Source organism: Eurosta solidaginis, chromosome 3, assembly GCF_040869045.1.
Source record: "Eurosta solidaginis isolate ZX-2024a chromosome 3, ASM4086904v1, whole genome shotgun sequence".
NCBI classification, from domain to species: domain Eukaryota; kingdom Metazoa; phylum Arthropoda; class Insecta; order Diptera; family Tephritidae; genus Eurosta; species Eurosta solidaginis.
The window spans coordinates 23,435,629-23,460,314 of NC_090321.1; the positions used below are offsets into that span (position 1 = coordinate 23,435,629).

General features: G+C 38.5%; 3 protein-coding genes across 3 annotated transcripts in view; 1 reads left to right on the forward strand and 2 right to left on the reverse strand.

Annotated features, from left to right (window-relative positions):
• LOC137243450 (RNA/RNP complex-1-interacting phosphatase homolog) overlaps positions 1-6,470 on the reverse strand; it is a 33,599-nt gene extending 27,129 nt beyond the window's left edge. The window contains exons 1-2 of the mRNA XM_067771241.1: positions 6,286-6,470; positions 6,147-6,222 (exon numbers count right to left, since the gene is read on the reverse strand). Of these exons, the coding sequence (XP_067627342.1) occupies positions 6,147-6,222; positions 6,286-6,308 (99 nt within the window). The 5' untranslated portion in view covers positions 6,309-6,470. The remainder of the gene's footprint in view (positions 1-6,146; positions 6,223-6,285) is intronic.
• The window catches only part of LOC137246283 (senecionine N-oxygenase-like), a 339,460-nt gene that overhangs the window by 128,118 nt on the left and 186,656 nt on the right, over positions 1-24,686 (reverse strand). The gene's annotated exons all lie outside the window — the stretch shown is intronic.
• On the forward strand, positions 12,396-13,914 carry wal (electron transfer flavoprotein subunit alpha wal). The gene is made up of 3 exons (XM_067771242.1): positions 12,396-12,608; positions 12,690-12,830; positions 12,898-13,914. The coding sequence occupies exons 1-3, from the start codon at positions 12,567-12,569 to the stop codon at positions 13,705-13,707; spliced, it is 993 nt and encodes a 330-aa protein (XP_067627343.1). The 5' UTR covers positions 12,396-12,566; the 3' UTR covers positions 13,708-13,914.

Sequence of the window (24,686 nt, forward strand, 5' to 3'; positions counted from 1 at the left end):
GTAACCCCTGGCCCACCCTAATGGCGATATCTCGAAAAGGCGTCCACCTATAGACCTAGTGTCCACTCCCTCTTAAAATGCTCAGTAACACCTTTCGTTTGATACCCATATCGTACAAACATTCTAGAGTCACCCCTGGCCCACCCTAATGGCAATATCTCGAAAAGGCGTCCACCTATACACCTAATGCCCACTCCCTCTTAAAATGCTCAGTAACAGCTTTCGTTTGATACCCATATCGTACAAACATTCTAGAGTCACACCTGGCCCACCCTAATGGCGATATTTCGAAAAGGCATCCACCTATAGAACTAAGGATTACTCCCTTTTAAAATACTCATTACCACCTTTCATTTGATACCCATATCGTACAAACACATTCTAGAGTCACCCTGGCCCACCCTAATGGCGATATCTCGAAAAGGCGTCCACCTATAGACCTAATGTCCACTCCCTCTTAAAATGCTCAGTAACACCTTTCGTTTGATACCCATTTCCTACAAACATTCTAGAGTCACCCCTGGCCCACCCTAATGGCGATATCTCGAAAAGGCGTCCACCTATAGACCTAATGTACACTCCCTCTTAAAATGCTCAGTAACACCTTTCGTTTGATACCCATATCGTACAAACATTCTAGAGTCACCCCTGTCCCACCCTAATCGCGATATCTCGAAAAGGCGTCCACCTATAGACCTAATGCCCACTCCCTCTTAAAATGCTCAGTAACACCTTTCGTTTGATACCCATATCGTACAAACATTCTAGAGTCACACCTGGCCCACCCTAATGGCGATATCTCGAAAAGGCGTCCACCTATAGAACTAAGGATTACTCCCTTTTAAAATACTCATTACCACCTTTCATTTGATACCCATATCGTACAAACACATTCTAGAGTCACCCTGGCCCACCCTAATGGCGATATCTCGAAAAGGCGTCCACCTATAGACCTAATGCCCACTCCCTCTTAAAATGCTCAGTAACACCTTTCGTTTGATACCCATACCGTACAAACATTCTAGAGTCACCCTTGGTCCAGCTTTATGGCGACATCTCGAAAAGGCGTCCACCTATAGAACTAAGGATTACTCCCTTTTAAAATACTCATTACCACCTTTCATTTGATACCCATATCGTACAAACACATTCTAGAGTCACCCTGACCCACCCTAATGGCGATATCTCGAAAAGGCGTCCACCTATAGACCTCATGCCCACTCCCTCTTAAAATGCTCAGTAACACCTTTCGTTTGATACCCATACCGTACAAACATTCTAGAGTCACCCCTGGCCCACCCTAATGGCGATATCTCGAAAAGGCGTCCACCTATAGACCTAATGCCCACTCCCTCTTAAAATGCTCAGTAACACCTTTCATTTGATTCCCATATCGTACAAACACATTCTAGAGACACCCCTGGTCCACCTTTATGGCGATATCTCGAAACGGCGTCCACCTATGGAACTAAGGATCACTCCTTTTCAAAATACTCATTAACAGCTTTCATTTGATACCCATATCGTACAAACACATTATAGAATCACCCCTGGTCCACCTTAATGGGGACATCTCGAAAAGGCGTCCACCGATAGACCTAAGGCCCACTCCTTCTTAAAATGCTCAGTAACACCTTTCATTTGATACCCATATCGTACAAACAAATTCTAGAGTCAGCCCTGGTCTACCTTTATGGCGATATCCCTAAATGGCGTTCATCCATAGAACTATGGCCTATTCTCTCTTAAAATACTCTTTAATACCTTTCATTTGATACACATGTTATACAACCACATTCCAGGGTTACCCCAGATTGATTTTCCTTATTTTGTCTCCATAGCTCTCAACTGAGTATGTTATGTTCGGTTACACCCGAACTTAGCCTTCCTTACTTGTTGATCTTTATAAACGATGTTTCCACAACTATAAAATATTCTAAAATTTTAATGCATGCCGACGACGTAAAACTTTTTAAGTCATACGCGTCGGTTGAAGAATGTTCTGTAATCGAGGCGGATTTAATTCGTTTAGTTATTTGGTGTAATGAGAATTTTATGCCTCTCAACATAGAAAAATGTAAATCCATGTGTTTTTCACGTGGGAACATACAGCCAGCTTCCTACACAATTAATGGCCAAACTCTGGAAAGCGTTGATGTTTTTGTTGACTTGGGAGTTACAATGAATTGCAAACTTAGTTTCAACCCTCATATTAATGCCACAGTCAATAAAGCGAGAGGAGTTTTAGCATTTGTGAAAAGATGGGCAAAGGAGTTTAGTGATCCTTACGTTACAAAAACCCTTTTTACATCATTGGTGAGGCCGATATTAGAATATGGATCGATAATTTGGAATCCGCGTTATCAAGTTCATGTGGATAGACTAGAATCAATTCAAAAACAGTTTTTACTTTTCGCCTTTAGAAATCTTCAATGGGACTCTCCGTATAATCTTCCTCCTTACACTAATCGATTAAAACTAATAAATCTTCCTACCCTTGCAAGTCGTAGAGAAATGCTAGGTGTACTATTTATGGCTAGACTTTTAAATGGATCGATTTCAAGCCCATTTCTATTGAACGAAGTAAACTTGAATGCTCCATGCCGAGTTTCAAGGCATTATAAACCTATAATTCTTAAACAATGCAGAAGCAATTTCCAACTACACGAACCTTTTCTATGTTTGTGTGAAGATTATAACTCTCACTCGAGAATAATTGATGTTTCGGACTCGCTCTTTGCCATAAAAAAGACGGTTCTATCTTCTCTTAATAATTAAAAAATTATATTTATACTTTTAGTCTATTGTATTTTGTGAATCTATGTTTCTCAGCTGATGAGTTTCTCTGTAGCTGAGCGGTTTTAGATCTCGGCGCTTAAGAAACCACTGCCTCTCAAAGACTCGGTAACAAAAAAATTATAAGTAACACATAAATAAGAATTAGGATACAAAAAACAATAAAAAAACAAAAAAAAAAAAAAACAAACAAAAAAAAAAAAACAAAAAAAATTTAAACAAAAAAAAGTATGTATGGATTAAAAAAAAAAAACAGGATTAGCCTGGTTTCATCGGGCCACTTGAGGGCAGTACGCTGCCACAACGTCCGAGTTAAAAAAAAAAAAAAACAAAAAAAAAAAACAACAAGGCCCTGCTAAGTTTCTCAATGAAAAGGACTCTGACCGCGTCAAATTGCAGTATATAAGCACCGAGCAGAACTCTAAGTCTAACCGAAATGCATATACGAAATGTGGCTCAATCGATATTTCGCATATACGCTCCAGATCGCATGATAGCACAGTAGCTTTTGGAATACCTGTTGGAGATTATTTCCGAAGATGATCAAGAAGTGAAAATAATTTTATTTATACTAGATTATTTGATTTTTTTAGAATTTGAGTGTGTGATGGTTACAAGGATAAAGCTCATACTCGGCTAAGATTAGGTTAGACGACGGTTTTGGCGAGTGTTATCGATTTGATGGTCCTTTGCCGGATATAGATCTGGTACGTTCCGGTAACAAGCACCATTAAGGTACTAGGCCGACCATCTCGGGAACGATTTAATATGACCATATTGAAAGGGAGTCAAGGGGTTGTGTAGCGCAATATATAGCTTCTCGAACCCAATTGTCAACCTCACCTTCGAGCGGCGAATCCCGTTTCACTCACAGACGAGGCTCTGGCGACCCCAAGCTCATCATGGAACTTGGGGGTGGGGAGGGAGGGATGGCCTGAAGGTTTAATGTGGCCATATAAATCGTTCCCGAGATGGTCGGGCCAGCACCTTAATGGTGCTGTGTTACCGGAGCGTATCGGATCTGTATCCGACAAAGGACCATCACATCGCTAACACTCCCCAAAGCCTTCGGGGAGTAACCTAATCGCTACAACAACAACAACAACAACCATATTGAAACTTTAAGGTCATCCCACCCCCACCCCAGCTTTTATCTTTTAGGAAAATTGTATTGCATTCGAGAAGAAAACAGAGCTGGTTCCACCAGGTAGCAGAGAGTCGGGTGTCACTCTGGCCTAAGTTCGAACTGGATACAAGACTAAGTTAAACTCTAACTTATCCAGACACTACCCCGGTATACATGTTTGGAAGAACTGAAATTATATCTTCTCGGACATTCGCAAATCTGAGAGACATATTATCACACTCGCAGTTTTCAAGGGAGGACACAAACAAAATATCTGAAATTGAAACGCCTTTGGAGTCCATGGGTCGAGAACTTCAGGGGATACTGGAGTGGAGTTATGCGGCTTCAGATCCAACACATTTGCGCCATCAGTGGCTAATGCAATCACAGATTTACAATAATAATCTATAGTCATAATGCACTCAGAGCATCATTTTCATGGGAGCTGAAATTATCACTAATATTGCGAAGTGTGATGCGTCCTTCACTGTTCTACTGTGATGGGTAGCAGGCCTGCAAAATCTCGACGGCAATGAGAAGGCAGATAGTCTAGCAGTAGACCTAGGGTATGTGGCAATGTTGTTGTTGTTGTTGTTGTTGTAGTGATAAGGTTGCTCCCCGAAGGCTTTGGGGAGTGTTATTGATGTGATGGTCCTTTGCCGGATTCAGATCCGGTACGCTCCGGTAACAGAGCACCATTTAGGTGCTAGCCCGACCATCTCGGGAACGATTTATATGGCCACATTAAACCTTCAGGCCATCCCTCCCTTCCCACCCCAAGTTCCATGAGGAGCTTGGGGTCGCCAGAGCCTCGGCTGTTAATGAAACAGGATTCGCCACGGATAGGTGAGGTTGACAATTGGGTTTGGAGAAGCTATATAGCAAAACGGCAAACCTACCGCGGGTATATTCTAACCCCCTGACCCGTTGGGGGTATTGTAAGCTATTGTTTGGAGGATATAATCTCAAGCGATATAAAGCAATTATTGGACTATCAAGTGAATTAACAATGTCAACGGGAGTCTATGTTGAACACTTCACACTTTGTTTTATGCGGAGCTTTGAAAATGCCCAATCTGTTATATTCTAGGCGAAACTGAATGCGTCCATAGCGTGAAGTAAATGCGCACGTAGTATAAACAGAATTATATTCGACGACCAAACGGTAAAATTATCAAGAACTATACTATAACTAAGGACTACGCTTGGTTTCACAGCATTTCCTCTTGATTGTGTACTGCTTGTGTCTCCTCCGCCTTTTCATTACCATCTATGCCCACATGACAGAGGACTTATCACGATTTTCCCCGTTCCAACTCTTAAAAGTGCTTATTTGCACTCTAAAAAAACACTACTATACACTATAGTGATCTGCCATATGTACGATTTTCTTAATAGCGGATCGGCACGGTACACCAAGTCAATACCGGCTTCAGCAGTTTGATTCCACCGGCTTATACATGTTTCGTATTTCCCGGCCGTTTGAGGAACTTGTTCCACCCTTCCCCCTTTATCGGGCTTAGAAGATCTCCATCGAATCAAATGCTTACATACTTTTTAGAGCAGTGTAAAATAAAACTAACTTTCCAAAATGGAAGGTTATAAATACTATAACTATTAAATAATTTAAAGTTTTTTAAAAACGTAACCACTCCCAAGATAGCTTTCATCGTATATACATTTTGCATTGAATATCAAATAGTAAACTCGAAATTAACTCCGCTCTGGTTCAATACCTTAACGTACATCGGTAAACATAAAACTCAGGCGATTATTGCTTTCTCATGGCCATAAGCTGAATTACCAGCACTATCGTCAAATACCATTTGACTCAATGGCGATTGTAACGCCACCAACTCACTGCCAAGCAGTTTTAAAAATTTGCTTAGTGCTTTGTGCTAACTCACCCATCTTGGCTTTAGTCACGGTGTCAACACCCCAAAAAATGCGCAAATACCTAGGCTAACTGGTCGGCGCGCTCATTCAGGGAATTAACCATGATTCAAACGGCTGTTTGGGCCTGCTTGTGCGTAACGATTTGTGGGCCTCTATTTAGTTAGGTTAGTTATAGGCATATTCAAAATTGCGCCAAAAGTAAGCAGACTCCGCTTCAAACTATGGACCACAACTGTATCAACTGGCCTTGCTTATTTGTTTACTTGGCGAATGTCATGTGGCTGAAATATACACATATTTATACGTTTTCCATATACTAATTGCTTACCTTGCGCAGCGGCACTTTAAATGCAATAAAGCGTGTACCATCAATACGCTTGCCAATTGGCGTATACTTGAGCCATCTGTCATAAAGTGGGAAAAAATAAATTCATATTTTCAATGCAATGAATATACGAAAAACTTACCCATCTGGTATATCAGGTGCCATTTTATTTATGCTGATTGTTCCGGCAGCCAAATTCTAATTTGATAAGAGAACGAGAAATTTGTTTGCAATATAATTTTTTATCGCAGTACACAAAGTGAAAAAAAATGTTTGTTCTATTTTCTGAATGCCTTTTTCAACACGTCACAACGTCAAATTCTGTTAAGTGATGCCACCACAACCTCACCACATAAACAATACACCTAAATTCCTCAATTTATGATGTGCTATACGGCATGATTCAACTATCAGACCCTTCTAAATATTCTCGCGGAATTTTGTTCTCGCGGAGTTTTTTATTCCCGCGGAAAAATTCCTCCAATTCTTTTCTCCTAGGGAGAAGAATAATTGGGGAATAGGAATTTCGAATTCTCGAAGTCAATTGTTTTGTCAATTGAAATTTCGTCGCTCATTTCTTATTTTGTTTAAAAAATTTTAAAGTTTAATTATTGTTGCCAATTTGTTTGAAATTAAGAAATAAGGTATAAACAATGCACATTATTGCATTTCTTGTGGTATTCACTGAAATGAGTAATGAATTGGTGCCACAGCAACTTCAACAGAGGAGCATAAGAAGAAGACCGGCGGGATAACACAAATCCACCGGAGTTGCCTGCATTCATTCCGCAAAGCAATTTTCTGGCGGCCAAGTCGAGTTGAGTTCGCCTTTCGCCATATGCCAAAATCTATTTAAGCTTCTTAAAAAATCCTTGCGCAATTTCTGGATGGCTGCATCAAATATGCGAAGAGCTCTTCCGTTGCTTATGATATATTTTTCGACTTAAAATAAAGAATATTGTGGTTGGTGTTGTTGTTGTATTAACAGTGAGAATATTGTGGTAGAATGTAAATACATATTTTAGCACAAATTTTTACAAATAAGTGTTCTTTCTTTCAATTTCCTTTAACTATTCTGATGCATTCCCTTTAATTTAACTAGTGAAAAAACTCCTATGAAATGGCAGAGAAATCTCCCTCTCCCTCACATTCATAATCAGCCCAATTCTAAACGAAAATTCCGTGCGATTTTTTCCCTTCTCCCATTCCTCGTATTCTAAATGAAAATTCCTTGTGAGTTTTTTCACTTCTCCCTTTCCTCCTATTCTGAACAATGTTCGAAAAAGAGGAAACCGGTTATGGGAGAAAAGTAGGTATTCAGCCCAATTCTAAACGAAAATTCCGTGCGAGTTTTCTCCCTTCTCCCATTCCTCGTATTCTAAATAAAAATTCCTTGTGAGTTTTTTCACTTCTCCCTTTCCTCCTATTCTGAACAATGTTCGAAAAAGCGGAAACCGGTTATGGGAGAAAAGTAGGTATTATGAATGTGAGGGAGAGAGAGATTTCTCTGCCATTTCATAGGAGTTTTTTCACTTGTTAAATTAAAGGGAATGCATCAAAATAGTTAAAGGAAATTGGTTATTTTAAGAAAGAACACTTATTTGTACAAATTTGTGCTAAAAGATGTATTTATATTCGACCACAATATTCTCACTGTTAATACAACAACAACTACAACCACAATATTCTTTATTTTAAGTCGAAAAGTATATCATAAGCAACGGTAGAACTTTTGGTATACAAATTTGATGCAGCCATCCAGAAATTGCGCAAGGATTTTTTAATAAGGCTTAAATAGATTTTGGCATATGATGAAGGACGAATTCAACTCAACTTGGCCGCCAGAAAATTGCTTTGCTGAATGAAAGCAGGCAACTCCGGCAGATTTGTGTTATGCGGCCATCTTCTTCTTATGTTCCGCTGTTGATGTTGCTGTGGCACCAATTCATTACTCATTTCAGTGAATATCACATGAAATGCTATAAATACTGTGCATTGTTTATATTTTATTTCTTAATTTCCAACAAATTTGCAACAATAATTAAACTTTTCAATTTTTTAAACAAAAGAAGAAATGTGCAACGAAATTTCAATTGACAAAACAGCTGACTTCGAAAATTCGAAATTCCTATTCCCCAATTATTGTTCTCCCTAGGAGAACAGAATTGGAGGAATTTTTCTGCGAGAATAAAAAAATCCGCGAGAACAAAATTCCGCGAGAATATTTAGAATTGGTCTGATTATGAATGTGAGGGAGAGGGAGATTTCTATGCCATTTCATAGGAGTTTATTCACTAGTTAAATTAAAGGGAATGCATCAAAATAAATAAATAAAAATAAAAAAGGAAATTCGTTCTTTTAAGAAAGAACACTTATTTGTACAAATTTGTGCTAAGATATGTATTTACATTCTACCACAATTTTCTCACTGTTAATACAACAACAACAACAACCACTATTCTTTATTTTAAGTCGAAAAGTATATCATAAGCAACGGAAGAGCTCTTTGTATATTTGATGCAGCCAATTAGAAATTGCGCAAGGATTTTTTAGGAAGGCTTAAGTAGATTTTGGCATATGGCGAAAGGCGAACTCAACTCGACGTGGCCGCCAGAAAATTGCTTTGCAGAATGAAAGCAGGCAACTCCGGCGGATTTGTGTTATCCTGCCGTCTTCTTCTTATGCTCCTCTGTTGATGTTGCTGTGGCACCAATTCATTACTCATTTCAGTGAATACCACATGAAATGCAATAATGTGCATTGTTTATACCTTATTTCTTAATTTCAAACTAATTCGCAACAATAATTAAACTTTTCAATTATTTAAACAAAATAAGAAATGCGCAATGAAATTTCAAATGACAAAACAGCTGACTTCGAAAATTCGAAATTCCTATTCCCCAATTTTTCTTCTCCCTAGGAGAAAAGAATTGGAGGAATTTTTCCGCGGGAATAAAAAAATCCGCGAGAATGTTTAGAATCGGTCTGAATACCTACTTATCTCCCATAACCGGTTTCCGCTTTTTCGAACATTGTTCAGAATAGGAGGAAAAGGAGAAGTGAAAAAACTCACAAGGAGTTTTTATTTAGAATACGAGGAATGGGAGAAGGAAAAAACTCGCACGGAATTTTCGTTTAGAATTGGGCTGTATATGGTTGGCTCATCTGTACAATAAAAAAATATGTTTGTTCAAATTGTCAAAATCTGTGTATTGGTGTTGGTGCGAATGGTATGGAATGGAAACATGCAGTTTTTGTATGTGTAAGAAAATGTTGCCAATGCCAATGTGTTGGTGTGTTGGTTTCATTTTGAGTTTGCCACATATATATAATATTTCTATATCAATACCTTCCTATCTTCCTAATGTGCAAATTTTCTGTCAATCATTACTTGCTCAAACTGTGCAAATGTATGTTCTGCGCATGCTCGGGCTTTGTTAGTGTTAGTGAATTGTAGTAGCGTGTGTAAAAAAAGTATTAAAGTGGTAGAAACGGGTCACTATCCCCTTTGCCCAACTTATGCATACTAATTGTTACAAAATCTAAGTTTAGTCGATTAAACAACGAAAAGGCCAACAAATACAATACAAGGCTTGATGTATTTATTATTTAATCATGGGATGCAGCCATACAAAGTACATACATTATTTGGTAGTAGTGCAGCTTATGGTACCCACCGAAATTTGCGCCAAAATTTTCGAGTGACGTATCAAAAGGAGCGTATTCACGTCTAGATTAAGAATCCGAAAGCGGAAGTTAACTTTTTTACTCGTTTAAAAAAATTGCCCTCGACATGTGGAACATTTCATTTTCTTTTGTACCTTCCAAGCAACATAGCCAGCAATATAATGAACAACATTGTCCACATATACAATCCCCACATCGTATTAACATAAACATTTGCTAACTCGAAATTTATTACCTCGCTATTTTTTAAGGATACTAGTAGACGCTGATGACGTCTCTAGAATGGATTCGCCGTCGAAGGTACAATTCCCACTTTCAGTCGCACTTACCTCGTGTCTTACTAAGAGTCGTCTGTATGCAGTTTTAAATTGAACTGCGTTGGGATTGTTGTTGAAACCCCCTCTTGCCCTAACTGCACTAAAAAAGGTTTCCAGGAAGTCTTGTGAAAGCTTATAAGTTAAAAGGTATGTCATGCCAACATTTTTAAGCTTCTCAAATAGTGGAAAAATATTTCTTAAAACAACGGTCATACCAACAAATCCTGTTTTCCGGCCAGATTGAACCAGAAGGGTGCCATTAGCATCTCGCAATGAAGAGATATATTCCTCGAATCCCTACTCGTGAACCTTTAAATTGCAATATGATATGAAAATTGTATAGTACTAATATAAAACAAAACTTATTTTCCATTAGGAGAACGAAATAGCCTAATGTATAATATTGATAGAAGCAAGACGGGTTATTGAAATATGCAATGCCCCTTTTTTACAAAAATTTAACGACAGCCTTGAGATTTTGTCTCCTTCTCTCGTTGTATATCTGTACTGTAATGTTTGACAGGCTGCACAGTTCAGTAGAAGGCGAATTCAGTAGAGGTGGTGTTATCCCAACAGCTGATTGCTTCTTCTTGATAACTTTCCATACAAAGCCTTGTACATCAATATGTCAGTTAATCGAAATCAATGAAAATTTTCTTTTGACTTGACATTCTTCTGCACGGCGAATTTGTTGGATTCGCTTTGCCACCACCTGGTATGGATTCGCCTTGGTTCAGTAGTAGTGATATAGAAGTATTACATATATGGTTTGCCATCTCCTTTTGACAATCATATTAACCATGCAATGAAATAAATAAAATCAGCTGATGAAATGAGCCAACCATATAATTGAACCGTGCTATACAGGGTGTCTGATTTTGAATTTTTTAAGCAAAGCGAGTGCAAAAGCGAATAGCCAAAACTCAACAATTTAGACATACCTATAAATATATTGCGAATCTCCTCATTGCTTTTGTTTTTGTATACATAAACTATCAGTGGCGGATCGTGAGCTTGGCTGTTGTATCAAAAAGTTTCATAAATTTTGTTTTATTTTTATAAAAGCGATATTCATGTATAAATTGCCGTGCATCGTGCAATGCCAAAATTAAGTATTGAATATTTGAATATTTGTTTTCTTTGGATATTTCATTTTTGTTCTGTAAAGTATTTGAAAAATAAAATTTCTCGACCTTTTGAGGGGTTGGAAATGTCCCCTATATTATCCACGTGGATCCGCACCTGTAAACTATCTATATACCAAAATGATGCAAAAAAAAGAAGCTAGATTGGCAAAAAAAAAGGTTAGAAAAGGCTAAATTTAGTAAAAAAAAGAAGCTAAAAAAAGGCCAGAAATTTGTTGGTTAATTCATAAAATTTTTTTTATATTTTAGTTTACACATTTGTAAATAAAAACTTATAAACATAACTTAAGCATAACTTCCTGTTTCAAAACATATCAGGCACATTTTCCATGACTAGCACATGGAATTTTTTTTAAATGGTTGCTTATGTGTATATACATAAAAAAAATATTAAAAACTAATTATTTATATAAAATATTCCCCGTCTGAAGAATCAGATGAGCTTAATTCTGGGTATAAAGTTTGGCTATTTACCATAGATATGAGATCATCGGTAATTTCAAAGTCATTACAATATTTAGATAAGCGTTTTAACGAGCATCTAATATTAAGCAGCGCATTAAGCATTTTAATTTTTAGTTTGTTCCTTAATTTAATTTTCAGAATTTTCATGCCACTAAAAATTCTTTCAACTTCCGCGTTACTGAGTGGTAATACTAAACAATTAAATATTAATTCGACAAGTTCTAAAAAAGGAGGTTTGTTTAATGCATTTTTATGTTCTCGGACTTCCGACCAAAATTCCATGGTGTAGTGTTCATTTTTCCATTGTATAGTTTAAGTTTTCGCCACTGCAGCTCTATTAATGCTATTTGACTTGAAGTATAGCTATATATAGTATAGCGAATTTTCAGCAGAAAAAGAATTAATCTTTTGTAGAAATTTTTTTTTTTAATTTTTAAAAATACATTCGGAGTAAAAAAGGCTAGAAAAAAGTCACGAAGCTAAACCCAAAATTTCGAAGCTAAAGGCAAAAACAATGGCTAAATCTAGCCTCGAAAAGGCTAACCTGGCAACACTGATACCATCCCATTGTTCAACATACTTTACCTTACTCTCCACAGCAGCCAGCGGATCATCTCATCACGAACAGCTGCTGCCTCAATTTGACTTTTGGACTTTTGTGGCGATCGTAGTTTTTTACTGTAGTGGTGGTGGTGATATTTAATTAAAGTGTTGCGATTTAGAATATTTTTTATTTTTTTTTATAAAATCGTGCCAAAATCACATAGTATTTGCCATTTCCTTTGCTGTACAAGTTGTATCCAAATAAAATGTTCACCTCCAACGCAAGGAAACTGATGCACAGGAGTTTTGTAAGCAAATACAACAACATGAAGCACTTCCGCCAGTAGAAAAATCTTAAATAATAGAAATAAAAACCTCTTTCCCAACAGCTCAACCGTTGCAAAAGTACTCTAGTCGTTGCTGAACACAACAATGAGGCACTTAATCCCATTACATTGAATACCATTTCGGCAGCAAAGAAAATTGGCGGTGACGTCACAGTTCTTGTGGCAGGCACAAAGTGTGGTCCCGTAAGTAAACATCATCACTTCCTTTGTATAATCAACAATATAAAATATCTTAACATTTTTCAAACAGGCATCAGAAGCAGTTGCTAAAGTAGAAGGTGTTGCCAAAGTGTTAGTTGCCGAAAATGGTGCTTTCAAAGGCTTCACCCCCGAGTCAATGACACCATTAGTGTTGGCTGCACAATCCCAATTCAAATTTACACATATCCTAGCAGGTGCTACGGCATTTGGTAAAAATGTGCTACCACGAGTTGCTGCGAAATTGGATGTGTCACCAATTTCCGAGATTATCGATGTAAAGAGCGAAGATACTTTTGTGCGCACAATTTATGCTGGTAATGCTGTACTAACACTACGTTCCAAAGATCCTGTCAAAGTAATTACAGTACGAGGCACGAATTTTCCACCTGCTGCAGAAACTGGTGGTAACGGTACTATCGAACAAGCACCAGCTGGCGAATATGCTTCAACATTGAGTGAATTTGTTTCGCAGGAACTTTCAAAATCCGACCGTCCAGAGCTAGCAGGCGCTAAGGTTATTGTGTCGGGTGGACGTGGTCTAAAGTCTGGAGAAAATTTCAAACTGCTTTATGATCTGGCTGATAAGTTGGGTGCTGCTGTTGGTGCTTCTCGTGCAGCCGTCGATGCGGGCTACGTACCTAACGATTTGCAAATCGGTCAAACAGGCAAAATTGTTGCACCTGATTTGTATATTGCTGTTGGCATTTCTGGCGCCATACAACATTTGGCTGGCATGAAAGATTCAAAGACCATTGTAGCTATAAATAAAGATCCCGAAGCTCCAATTTTCCAAGTAGCTGATATTGGTTTAGTATCTGATTTATTTAAAGCTGTGCCAGAATTAACAGGAAAATTGTGAAGCACAACTTTAAATGTGATGTAGCATAGTGCATTTTCCTAAATGATTTCATTTTGGAGTGTAATATACTCCCAAATATTTTTGTTATAAATAATAGTAATATATACTTTTTTTTTTAAATTGCATATGCTTATATCATGTTACCAGCCACTAGATACAAATATCTACATGTTAAGAATAAAGTTGCTAATATTTTATAACAAAAAATGTACTTTTTGTTAACTAATGGTTCCTACAAGTACGTAAATTTTTTTTATTGTAGAACAAACAGCTGCAAAGCATAATTTTAGGCGCAGTCAAACATGAATTGTATGAGTGCTTTTAGAATGGGCGCTTTCAGAGCACATAACTGTTGATCAGCCGTTGAGTGATAACTCTGAACGCACCGTTGAGTAGTTACGATCCACTCCACGCTTGGAATTTTACGCTAACTACTGAGCATAAAATTTGTTTCGCTACATTGGCCCAACGTGTTTATTTGGCAGTCTGGAAGTTATTTTATATATTAAAGTGTTGGTTATGAATACAAATTTTCCTCTTAATCTTATAATGAAGTGTAATAAATAATTTAAGAAGTATTTTTTTTTATTTTAAGGATAGTTATTTCATTTGACAGTTGGCTCAACTCGCCGTTCAGAGAACAAATTTTCTATCAGTCAACTGACGAAAACATGTTTGCAACGTATCAACAGAAATAGTGTTCTCTGAAACCGCCCAATGCAAACGTTTTCTGAGTTGAAAATTGATGAGAATTTTCTTTCACTTCCACTCGAATTCGCTTGTTGTGCCCGGTAAATTTAAATAGGCTCTACCCTAAATACCACGTATAAGTGAATGTTAGGGCTGTGAACTGCATCCGGATTTTCAACTATCAGGGATAAACCGGATATGCAATAACCGGATCGCTAAGCAAAAAATACGGCTATCCGGATATACGGATTTGTAAATGGACAATCCGGATGTCCGGATCCTGGAATATAAAAGTTGAATCTCTGCATATTAGAATTGAACGAAGCAAACATCGAAAAATTATTCACAAAATATGTTTGCAAATTATTAAATTATTATTAAGAAAATAGTTTAACATCATATTACACATTTCTCAACACGAGCCTTTTTTGTATTCACTGTTAATTGATTTAAATGCCCCACGAATTTATTGTTATTAATTTTAATAAACATATATGGTACATAAAATTGTTGCTTACACTGGATATCCAAAAGTACGGTTATTAACCGTATCTTCATAAATCCGGATGTCCGGATAGTTTCGCAAACGAATATTAACCGCATATTCATGCTGTCCGGATTTTATCCGTGTCAAGGGATATCCGTATGTATATTCGAATATGCGGATAGTCCCAGCCCTAAACGTTATCCAATTAGTACTATACAAGCTATTGCGGATTATTTTAAGCCTAACTTAGAAGCTTATAATATACCAGCGGTAGGTATGCTCGGTCGTCGTAAGAGGCGACTAAAATACCAAATTGATTCAAACGGTTGTGTAGCGCGTCCCCTCTCAAATGATTGCCAGCGCAATATATAGCTTCTCCAACCCAATTGTCAACCTCACCTACTCGTGGCAAATCCTGTGTCATTAACAGCCGAGGCTCTGGCGGGTGGGAGGGCGATATGTGCTAGAAGGTTTCATGTGGACCTACTGATGCTTGATACCGAAACGTACCGGATCTGCACCCGGCAAAGGACCATCAATATTGATAACACTCTCCGAAGGCCTTCGGGGAGTGTCCTTATCGCTACAACAACAACAACGATAATTTTAAATTCTGAAGTGCATAGGGGGAGAATTTCAGAATTTAGAGGATATTGATGACAATTTGTGATCGGTCGCAGCTGTTAGGTGGCGCGAAGCACTGCTACAACAACAACAACATTATTTTAAATTCGATAAGAATATCATTGTTGTCTCGCCTTTACTCTGACATTTTGATGTAGTTACCAAAGTTTTTACACATAGTTTCATCGAGAATGATTCCAACTTCGATTAACCCAGCTGGTCAGTTAACTCCATCTCCTCGATGGCTCTGGGTTGTTCTTCTCGTGGTATTACATACTATCGCCTACTAAATCCACTTACACTATTTCCAATTAACTACGCGCCAATGTTACCTTTCAACATTTACCTCGATGTTGTTGTAGCGATAAGGTTGCTCCCCGAGTGCTTTGGGGAGTTCCATGAGGAGCTTGGGGTCGCCAGAGCCACGTCTGTTAGTGAAACGGAATTCGCCGCTCGAAGGTGAGGCTGACAATTGGCTTTGGAGACGTTATATATTGCGCTGGCAACCTGAAAAGGTTGCGCTACACAACCCCTTGAATCTGGTATTTTAGTCGCCTCTTACGTAAGGCATACCTACCGCGGGTATATTGTAACCCCCTAACCCGCGGGGGGTCATTTACCTCGATCTGTATGTCAGGTATTAAAGTGGGCACGAATCAGGCAATTTCGGACTTTAATCAACCAGCACGCTAATGGAGCTTTAGTACTAGAAAATTCCAAACTAAAAAAATGCATAGGTATGAATATTTGTGCTTACCGCAGAGCTACTTTTACTCTATTTTATTGTAGTTGAAATGGGTCAAAGCGATAACACTAGACATCAAATAATGACAATAAAATGACGAACATACATACATACATACTTTTTTATGCAAAGCACTTAGCAAAGGAAAGCGTATATTTAGTTTATATTGAATGAAAAACTGAGAGTTTTTCGAGAGTAGGTTTGGTCGATTGGATAAAGATGACATGGCAGGTTAAATACCAAATTGATTCAAAGGGTTTCCAGCAATATATATATATATATAGCTTCTGCGACCCAATTGTCAACCTCACCTACACGTGTGATCCTGTTTTTTTTAACAGCCGAGGCTCTGGCGACCACAAGTTCCTCATGGATATAGGGTTGGGAGGGCGGTATTACCTAGGAGGTTTCATGTGGTTATACCAAATCTTTCCCAATATAGTCCGGCTAGTACCTTAGTGGTCCTTGTTACCGGAACGTACCGGTCTGCATCCGACAAAGGACCATCAACATCGATAATCTATATATAAAAAAATAAGTGCACATTTTTAGTGTACCTTATAACTTGAGGCCCCACCAAATTCAACCAAATTTCTACGGTACATTTGGGCTATCATGTAGATGGCTTCTGTAAAGTTTGATTGAATTTGGTCGAGCGGTTCACGAGATATATGACACCAAGCTACGGCTACGTTTCATACCAATAGATGGTGCTTATTTGCAGGTTTTCCTTCCTGACGCTATAACTCCAGAACGCACGAACCGATTTCCACGGTTTTGCATTCGTTGGAAAGGTCTCGGGCTCCGTGAGGTTTATAGCAAAGAAAATTCTAGATCGACGCACAGGGTCTCGCGATATAGGCCAAGACGTGGACCCGGGTACCCCTAGAATGTGTTTATAGAATATGGATATCAAATTAAACCTGTTGATGAGTGCTTTAGTAGAGGGTAATTTTCATACCCCTGGGTGACCAGGGTCTCGAGATATAGGCCAAAACGTGGACCCGGGTACCCCTGGAATGTGTTTATAGAATATGGATAACAAATGAAAGCTGTTGATGAGTGCTTTAGTAGAGGGTAATTTTCATACCCCTGGGTGACCAGGGTCTCGAGATATAGGCCAAAACGTGGACCCAGGTACCCCTAGAATGTGTTTATAGAATATGGATAACAAATGAAAGTTGTTGATGAGTGCTTTAGTAGAGGGTAATTTTCATACCCCCGAGTGACTAGGGTCTCGAGATATAGGCCAAAACGTGAATCAGGGTAACACTAGGATGTGTTTTTACATTATGGATATCAAATTGAAGCTGTTGATGTGTGCTTTAGTACAGAGTAAGTTTTACACTGCTGGGTGACTAGGGTCTCGAGATATAGGCCAAAACATGGACCCGTATACCCCTAGAATGTGTATGTATTATGGATATCAAATTAAGGCTGTTGCTGAGAGCTTTAAAGTAATTTTCATTGTGATATTCGATTTAGTCGCATCAGCCTGGCAAAACTGATAAATATGCATGCGAAGCCGAAATAAATTACCCCCAACGGGTCAGGGGGTCAGATATATCCACGGTAGGTATGCCTGTAGTAAGAGGCGACTAAAATACCAGATTCATGGGGCTGTATAGCGCAACCCTTCAGGTTGCCAGTGCAATATATAGCTTCTCCAAACCCAATTGTCAACCTCACCTATCGGCGGCGAATCCCGTTTCACTAACAGACGAGGCTCTGGCGACCCCAAACTCCTTATGGAACTTGGGGGTGGGGAGGGTGGGAATGGCCTGAAGGTTTAATGTGGCCACATAAATCGTTCCAGAGATGGTCGGGCTAGCACCTTAATGGTGCTGTGGTACCGGAGCGTACCGGATGTGTATCCGGCAAAGGGCCATCACATCGATAACACTCCCCAAAGCCTTCGGGGAGCAACCTTATCGCTACAACAACAACAAGCCGAAATAAAGACATGAATTAATAATACCCACATACCTATTTACATACGTCCTATTCGATTTGCCTGAAATTTGGTATATAAATTTGCCTATATTAGTATTTACGATGCTTTTTTCCGGGAAGTAGACTAGAGACGGACTTGGACTGGGATTAGGACTAGGACTGGGACTGAGACTGAGACTCGGAGTGGGACTGGGACTGAGACTCGGAATGGGACTGGAACGAAATACATAGCACCCTCTGCGACTGGCAACAAGATATGAAGAAGAATGAGAAAAACTTGAGAGAAGAGAAAATAGAGAAGGAGACTGAGAAAGAGGTAGAATGAGACGAAGATGGAGATAGATGAAGCGAAAAATACGGGGGGAGGAGTGAATACAAAGATTAGGAAAAAGTGTGGAGGGGCGAGGGCAGAGTTAAACGGAAAAAGCTTATTAAAATGTATGCAGATAGACCAAATTTAGGGCAGAATAAAAAGCCAAATTAAACTTCCTTAACCCTAACGCCATAGTCGTAATCATACCCATATCCATAACCATCTCAATGTGATCGATTAATGGTGCCTTAACCTAAAAATCGTGAAAATTTCATAAAAATGATGAAAACGCAAAAAATTACAAACATATTCCACAAAAAATAAGTATCTTAGTCATAACGTATCCAAAACAATGAAGAAAATCTAAAAAAAGTTATTAAATTCACCAACTCAAATATTTTTAGGTTATGGATATGGCGAGAAACCAAAAACCAATTGATTGGCTATGGCGTTAGCGTTATGGTATGGCACCATTAATCGATTACATTCCTTTCCATAAGGTAGGTTCGATCAGCTGATTTATCTGGTTATGGCTTTATGGTTATAAGTCACCATTAATTCGCCCTAAAGGAAGTCATATGGCTGTTTTTAGAATAGATGGTGAATACAGAAATGTTGAAATTACTCAATATCAAGTGGGGCGATACATAAGCAGTAATGAAGCAGTATGGCGTATATTTTCGTTTCCTTTGCACGAAAGACATCATGTTGTTGTCCATATGGCAGTTCATCTGGAGAATGGTCAGCGAGTTTATTTCACTACTGAGAATTTACAGCAGAGAGCAGTACAACCACCAGCAACTACTTTAACTGCTTTTTTTCAATTGTGTGAAATCGGCACTTTTGCCAGAAATTTGATATATGTTGATATAGCGCAATATTACACCTGGACTGCATCATCGAAAAAATTTCAACGGCGTAAACAAGGGACACCAGTTTATGGTCATCCAGGTATTTTCCAAACAGATGCCTTGGGCAGGATGTATACGGTACATCCCAACAATGCTGAATGTTTCTATTTGCGAATTTTGTTGGTAAACGGTCGAGGACCAAAATCATTTCACGATTTAAGAACAGTTCACGGTCATTTTTGTCAGACATATCGCGAAGCATGTCAGCTCTTGCATTTGTTAGAAGATGACACTCATTGGAACGCAACACTTCATGATGCATCGATTTCATCTCATCTAGAGCAAAGACGAATGCTATTTTGGATTTTAATATCCAACATCACCAAATTGAACAATCAACAAAAGGATATATGTATATGACAAAATCATGCAAGCTGTTTCTGATAACACTGGTGGATTATATTTTTTGGATGCACCTGGCGGCACCGGAAAAGCATTTGTGATTTCATTGATTTTAGCAACTATTCGATCGCAACAGAAAATTGCTTTAGCACTCGCTTCTTCTGGAATTGCTGCAACTTTATTGGATGGAGGACGAGCAGCTCATTCAGATTTAAAATTGCCGTTGAATATACAGGTGGTTGAAATATGTAACATATCCAAAAATTCAGCGATGGCAAAAGTTTTGCGACAAGCAGCGGTCTTTCTATGGGGTGAGTGTACAATGGCAAACAAAAAATTATTGGAAGCATTAAATCGAACGATGCAAGATTTACGTGGAAACCGAAGGCTTTTTGGTGGTGCTTTAATTTTATTGACAGGTGATTTCGACAAACATTGCCCGTTATTCCACGATCAACACCGGCAGATGAGATCAATGCATGTTTGAAGTCTTCCCTTTTGTGACGATACGTGAAAAAATTAACATTACACATAAACATGCGTGTTCAGTGGCAATCAGTCTGCAGAGCAGTTCTCGAAGCAATTATTAGAGATCGGAAATGGCAAAATTCCAATCGACAAAACAAATGGTTTGATTACATTGCCAAACATTTTTTGTACAATTATCCAATCAAAAGAAGAATTAATTGAACGAGTGTTTCCAAATATTGTTCAAAATTACATGAGAGAACGCGCATACTGGCACCAAAAAATGTACATGTCAATGAAATCAATCATCACACTCTGAAAAACTTTCCAGGTGTGGTGACAACCTACAAGTCAGTGGATAGCGCAATGAATCAAGATGGCGCAGTGAATTATCCAGTTGAATTTTTAAATTCATTGGAACCGTCTGGTATGCCACCGCATTGTTTATATTTGAAAGTCGGCTCATCATTTATTTTATTACGGAATTTAAATGCACCAAAATTGTGTAATGGAACAAGACTGAATGAAAAAAAGTTGATGACGAATTTAATAGAAGCAACAATACTGATCGGCAAAGCGAAAGGTGAAATTGTGCTTGTACCGCGAATGCCACTGATACCAACAGACATGCCATTTGAATTCAAGCGTTTGCAATTTCCTATGTTCCTTTTTGCTATGTCAGTCAACAAGGCGCAAGGACAAACGCTTCGAGTATGCGGATTGAATTTGGAGGAACCGTGCTTTTCATGCATAGTGGCATAGTAGGCATTCTAAATTGTTTGTTTATTCATATCCCAGATGGAAAAACGAAAAATGTAGTTTATCCATATGTTTTGGATAAAGAATTGAAATAAAAATTAAAAAAATTCTATGATATTTTATTCTTTTTCCAATATTTCTATTCGTGTAGCGAAGCACACCGGGGTCCCGCTAGTGCTTTATAAGTAGCTATGAGCGTTTATTTAGCGTTTAGCGGCGGCCACCGTGGTGTGATGGTAGCGTGCTCCGCCTATCACACCGTATGCCCTGGGTTCAACTCCCGGGCAAAGCAACATCAAAATTTTAGAAATAAGGTTTTTCAATTAGAACAAAATTTTTCTAAGCGGGGTCGCCCCTCGGCAGTGACTGGCAAGCGCTCCGAGTGTATTTCTGCCATGAAAAGCTCTCAGTGAAAACTCATCTGCCTTGCAGATGCCGTTCGGAGTCGGCATAAAACATGTAGCTCCCGTCCGGCCAATTTGTAGGGAAAATCCAGAGGAGCACGACGCAAATTGGAAGAGACGCTCGGCCTTAGATCTCTTCGGAGGTTATCGCGCCTTACATTTATTTTTTTTTTATTTTATTTATGAGCGTTTATTTGTCTTTGCCCTAAATGCTGCCGGCATAGGACTTGAGGAGCTCTGAACTTAAGATACAATTGCGGCTGTATGTTCGCCAAAATGTAGGTCCTGATCGAACAGCGCACACATTAGTTTTGGGTGTAGAGAAGTTGGTAGCGTAATGCCAAGGCTGTGATGGTTGCCATTTGCTTTGTCCACGTTCTGAATAGGGGCTCTATGAATTTGGTCGGCGACAGTGCTAATTCGCGAGGTAAAAAGAACTGGAAAGACTAGGGAGATAGTCGTTAATTAAAAAAAAAAAGTCGCCAATCGCAGTGATTAGCACGTTATACGGTGATATTTCTCTCATGTAAATAAGGTATTCTCACAAAAATTCGTTTTGAATGGTAATTTAAATTTTTTTCGGAAATTTTCCGAATAATCCCACACATCAACTGTTCAAATATGCGTGTGCTAATGTGTGACTGATGGATTTAAAATTTGTTACGACGATAAAGTTATTACGAATATTTTGTATTGTCTCTAAGAGATAACAGTTTTGTTGAAAATAATAAGCTTAAAGCTGGAGACATTGGTGCTTTATCGGTAACCGTATCGTTAACCTTATAACAGCTGATTCGACCAACCTTATGAGAATCAATGCAATCGATTATTGGTGCCGCTAAGGTCGTAACCGTATCGTAGCCAACCAATTGGGTTTTGGTTTACCGTCGTAACGATAAACAGCTGATTCGTTAGCGGTACGGATACGACATAAGGCACCAATGACTTCGGCTTAAGTATACAGAAAATATAGTGATTATCTTAACAGCAATATTTCTGGTACAGACAGACGAAAACGAGACTTCGCTCAAAACTACTTTATCTCCCTCTGCCTTCCTTAATTCATTACAGCCATATATAGGATACATTTTTTGATAGCTAACGCAGTTGATAGGCCGTGTAGCCGGCTATAGCCGGAGTCATTGGTGCTGTATGTCGTATCGCTGTATCCGTATCCCTAACGTAATCAGCTGTTTATCGTTACGACGGTAAACCAAAACCCACCCTACAAGACAGGTACCCGTTACCTAATCGATTACTTAATCGTTACCAATAACTTGGTCACCAATTATCGTCTTACGGCGTTATTATGTATAACGCAAAGCGACGCGAAGAGTCACTTTCACCCAAGTGAAACCAAATTCGTATCATATAAGAGCCTTCATTCACTTCGGTGACTATCGGTGACTGTAGGTGATTGTCTAACGTTTTTTCGTATTATATAGCGACGAAAGTGTCACGAACACTCATTTTTGCTGTCAAAATATTCACTTGCTTCTGGGTCACGTTTGAGGTATTCACTTGGGTGAATATTTGCTTGTTATGTTCAAACACATGAAAAAGCAACATAAGTATCGCAGTAAAAAGTAAAAAATTATACTATCGTTTGGCACAGAAGCCGTGGCACTTCCCATACAAATGGAATATATCATACTGCACATGTCTGGATGTAGTTATGGTAGGATAATGAAAATTGGTAAAGAGTAATATGACGTTAAGTCCTAACACTTCCAGTAAAATGTGGAATTAGGAAAAAAGGGGCGTGGCACCTTCCCTACAAATGGGATTCTTCAGAAGTATGGCTGCCGTACAAACTTAAGTTATTTTAATGCCTAAAGTTTGACTGCATTGTTGAGTTTAGCTGTTATTCCTTTTGGACGTTTAGTAATCTGCCGCCGTTAAAAAAATTTGATAGCTTCAGTCTATCTAAACTTCTATAAAAATCAAATTATGTGTGTTGTCGCTATGGAAACGTATTTCCCAGACTTCAATCATCACCAAATTTCGGCTATAAGTTCCTTCTATCAAGACGAAGGTTTTTCATATTTGAGAATAAAGAATTTTAAAATTAAGTTTTTTTTTTGGCTATGCGAACGAGCAATCTTAGCTCCCTAAAATGATCATGCTAACAAAATCAATGATCGCATTCAGAACCAAATTCCCGGTGAAGTGGCGAAATATAAATCGATTGACACAGTTGCAGATGAAGATCAAATTCTTAAAATGTTTTAAACGAAAATTTCACCAAATATGCGTACAAAATGCAATTCAATTTACAGAACAATACACTAAATTATCAACAAACAAAACAGAAAAAATTACATCAGTATTAATAATCCGAAGGCGGAAAATAAAAATTTTAACGCATTCAAAAGATATTAACGAAAAACCGAAAATTGACCCGCGGGTCCCTCCGGAACCGGGATGGGATCCATAGTATTTTTGCACAGAACACCTCTTTGCCTTGGCGGCCTTCGGCCGCGCTTATTAAAAATTACCCTAGGTGGGTCCAACACAGGTTTGGAGACCAAAACTATATCCGCACAAAGCCCTTGTGTTCACAATTTTTTGTGTGGGAACCACAACATGACAGCAACCACATGGAAATAGCCAACTTCAACTGCAAATATCTCCGGACAGAGATAAAATTATTCTTTTCCGCCGGATTATTGTTGTCGAGGTCAATACGCGTCTTTTGACACCTCTCTCGATATTTTTGGTAGCGTATTAGCAGTCGACCCCTCAACTAGACTTTTACCAACTTTGGATACAGTCAACCACGGCACGTTACTGCAAGACTCGGAAGAAGAATAAAACAAGGGGTACACCAGCGTGGTTTCCTATCCTCGCTTTTGTTTATCTTCTACCTATCGAAACTCCCTTCGCCACATACAGGTCCTCAAGAGAGATATCATATTTATAGTGAGCAGAGATTTTGACATTTTCGTCCAGGTGTAATAAGAGACAAGCTACAGGCAGCACTTGGTTTAAACCGTGGAGAAATTCCATTATTTTTCTATCGTATGAGAAAGCTCGGCTATCCGCCTGCCTGGTTGGAGGAGGCTAAAGTGGAACACTCAGGCATATCACTTTTCACAAAATCAGTAATATGTTTGTTTTTGTTTTTATATAAATTTATTTTTCCATGCTCACAAATTTTAATTATTGCAATAAAGATGTATGCAATAGTATTGCATAGTATATAAACCGAGCTGCTTATTATTATTTACAATCACTGCACTTAAAAATATTAACAAACAATCAATATTAACAAACAAGCGAT

Bases quoted from the DNA above. Each gene is read 5' to 3' on its own strand.
- wal (XM_067771242.1), top strand. From the start codon at position 12,567: ATGTTCACCTCCAACGCAAGGAAACTGATGCACAGGAGTTTT. The intron at 12,609-12,689 runs GTAAGCAAATAC...CTTTCCCAACAG, and splicing joins AACTGATGCACAGGAGTTTT to CTCAACCGTTGCAAAAGTAC. The intron at 12,831-12,897 runs GTAAGTAAACAT...TTTTTCAAACAG, and splicing joins CAGGCACAAAGTGTGGTCCC to GCATCAGAAGCAGTTGCTAA.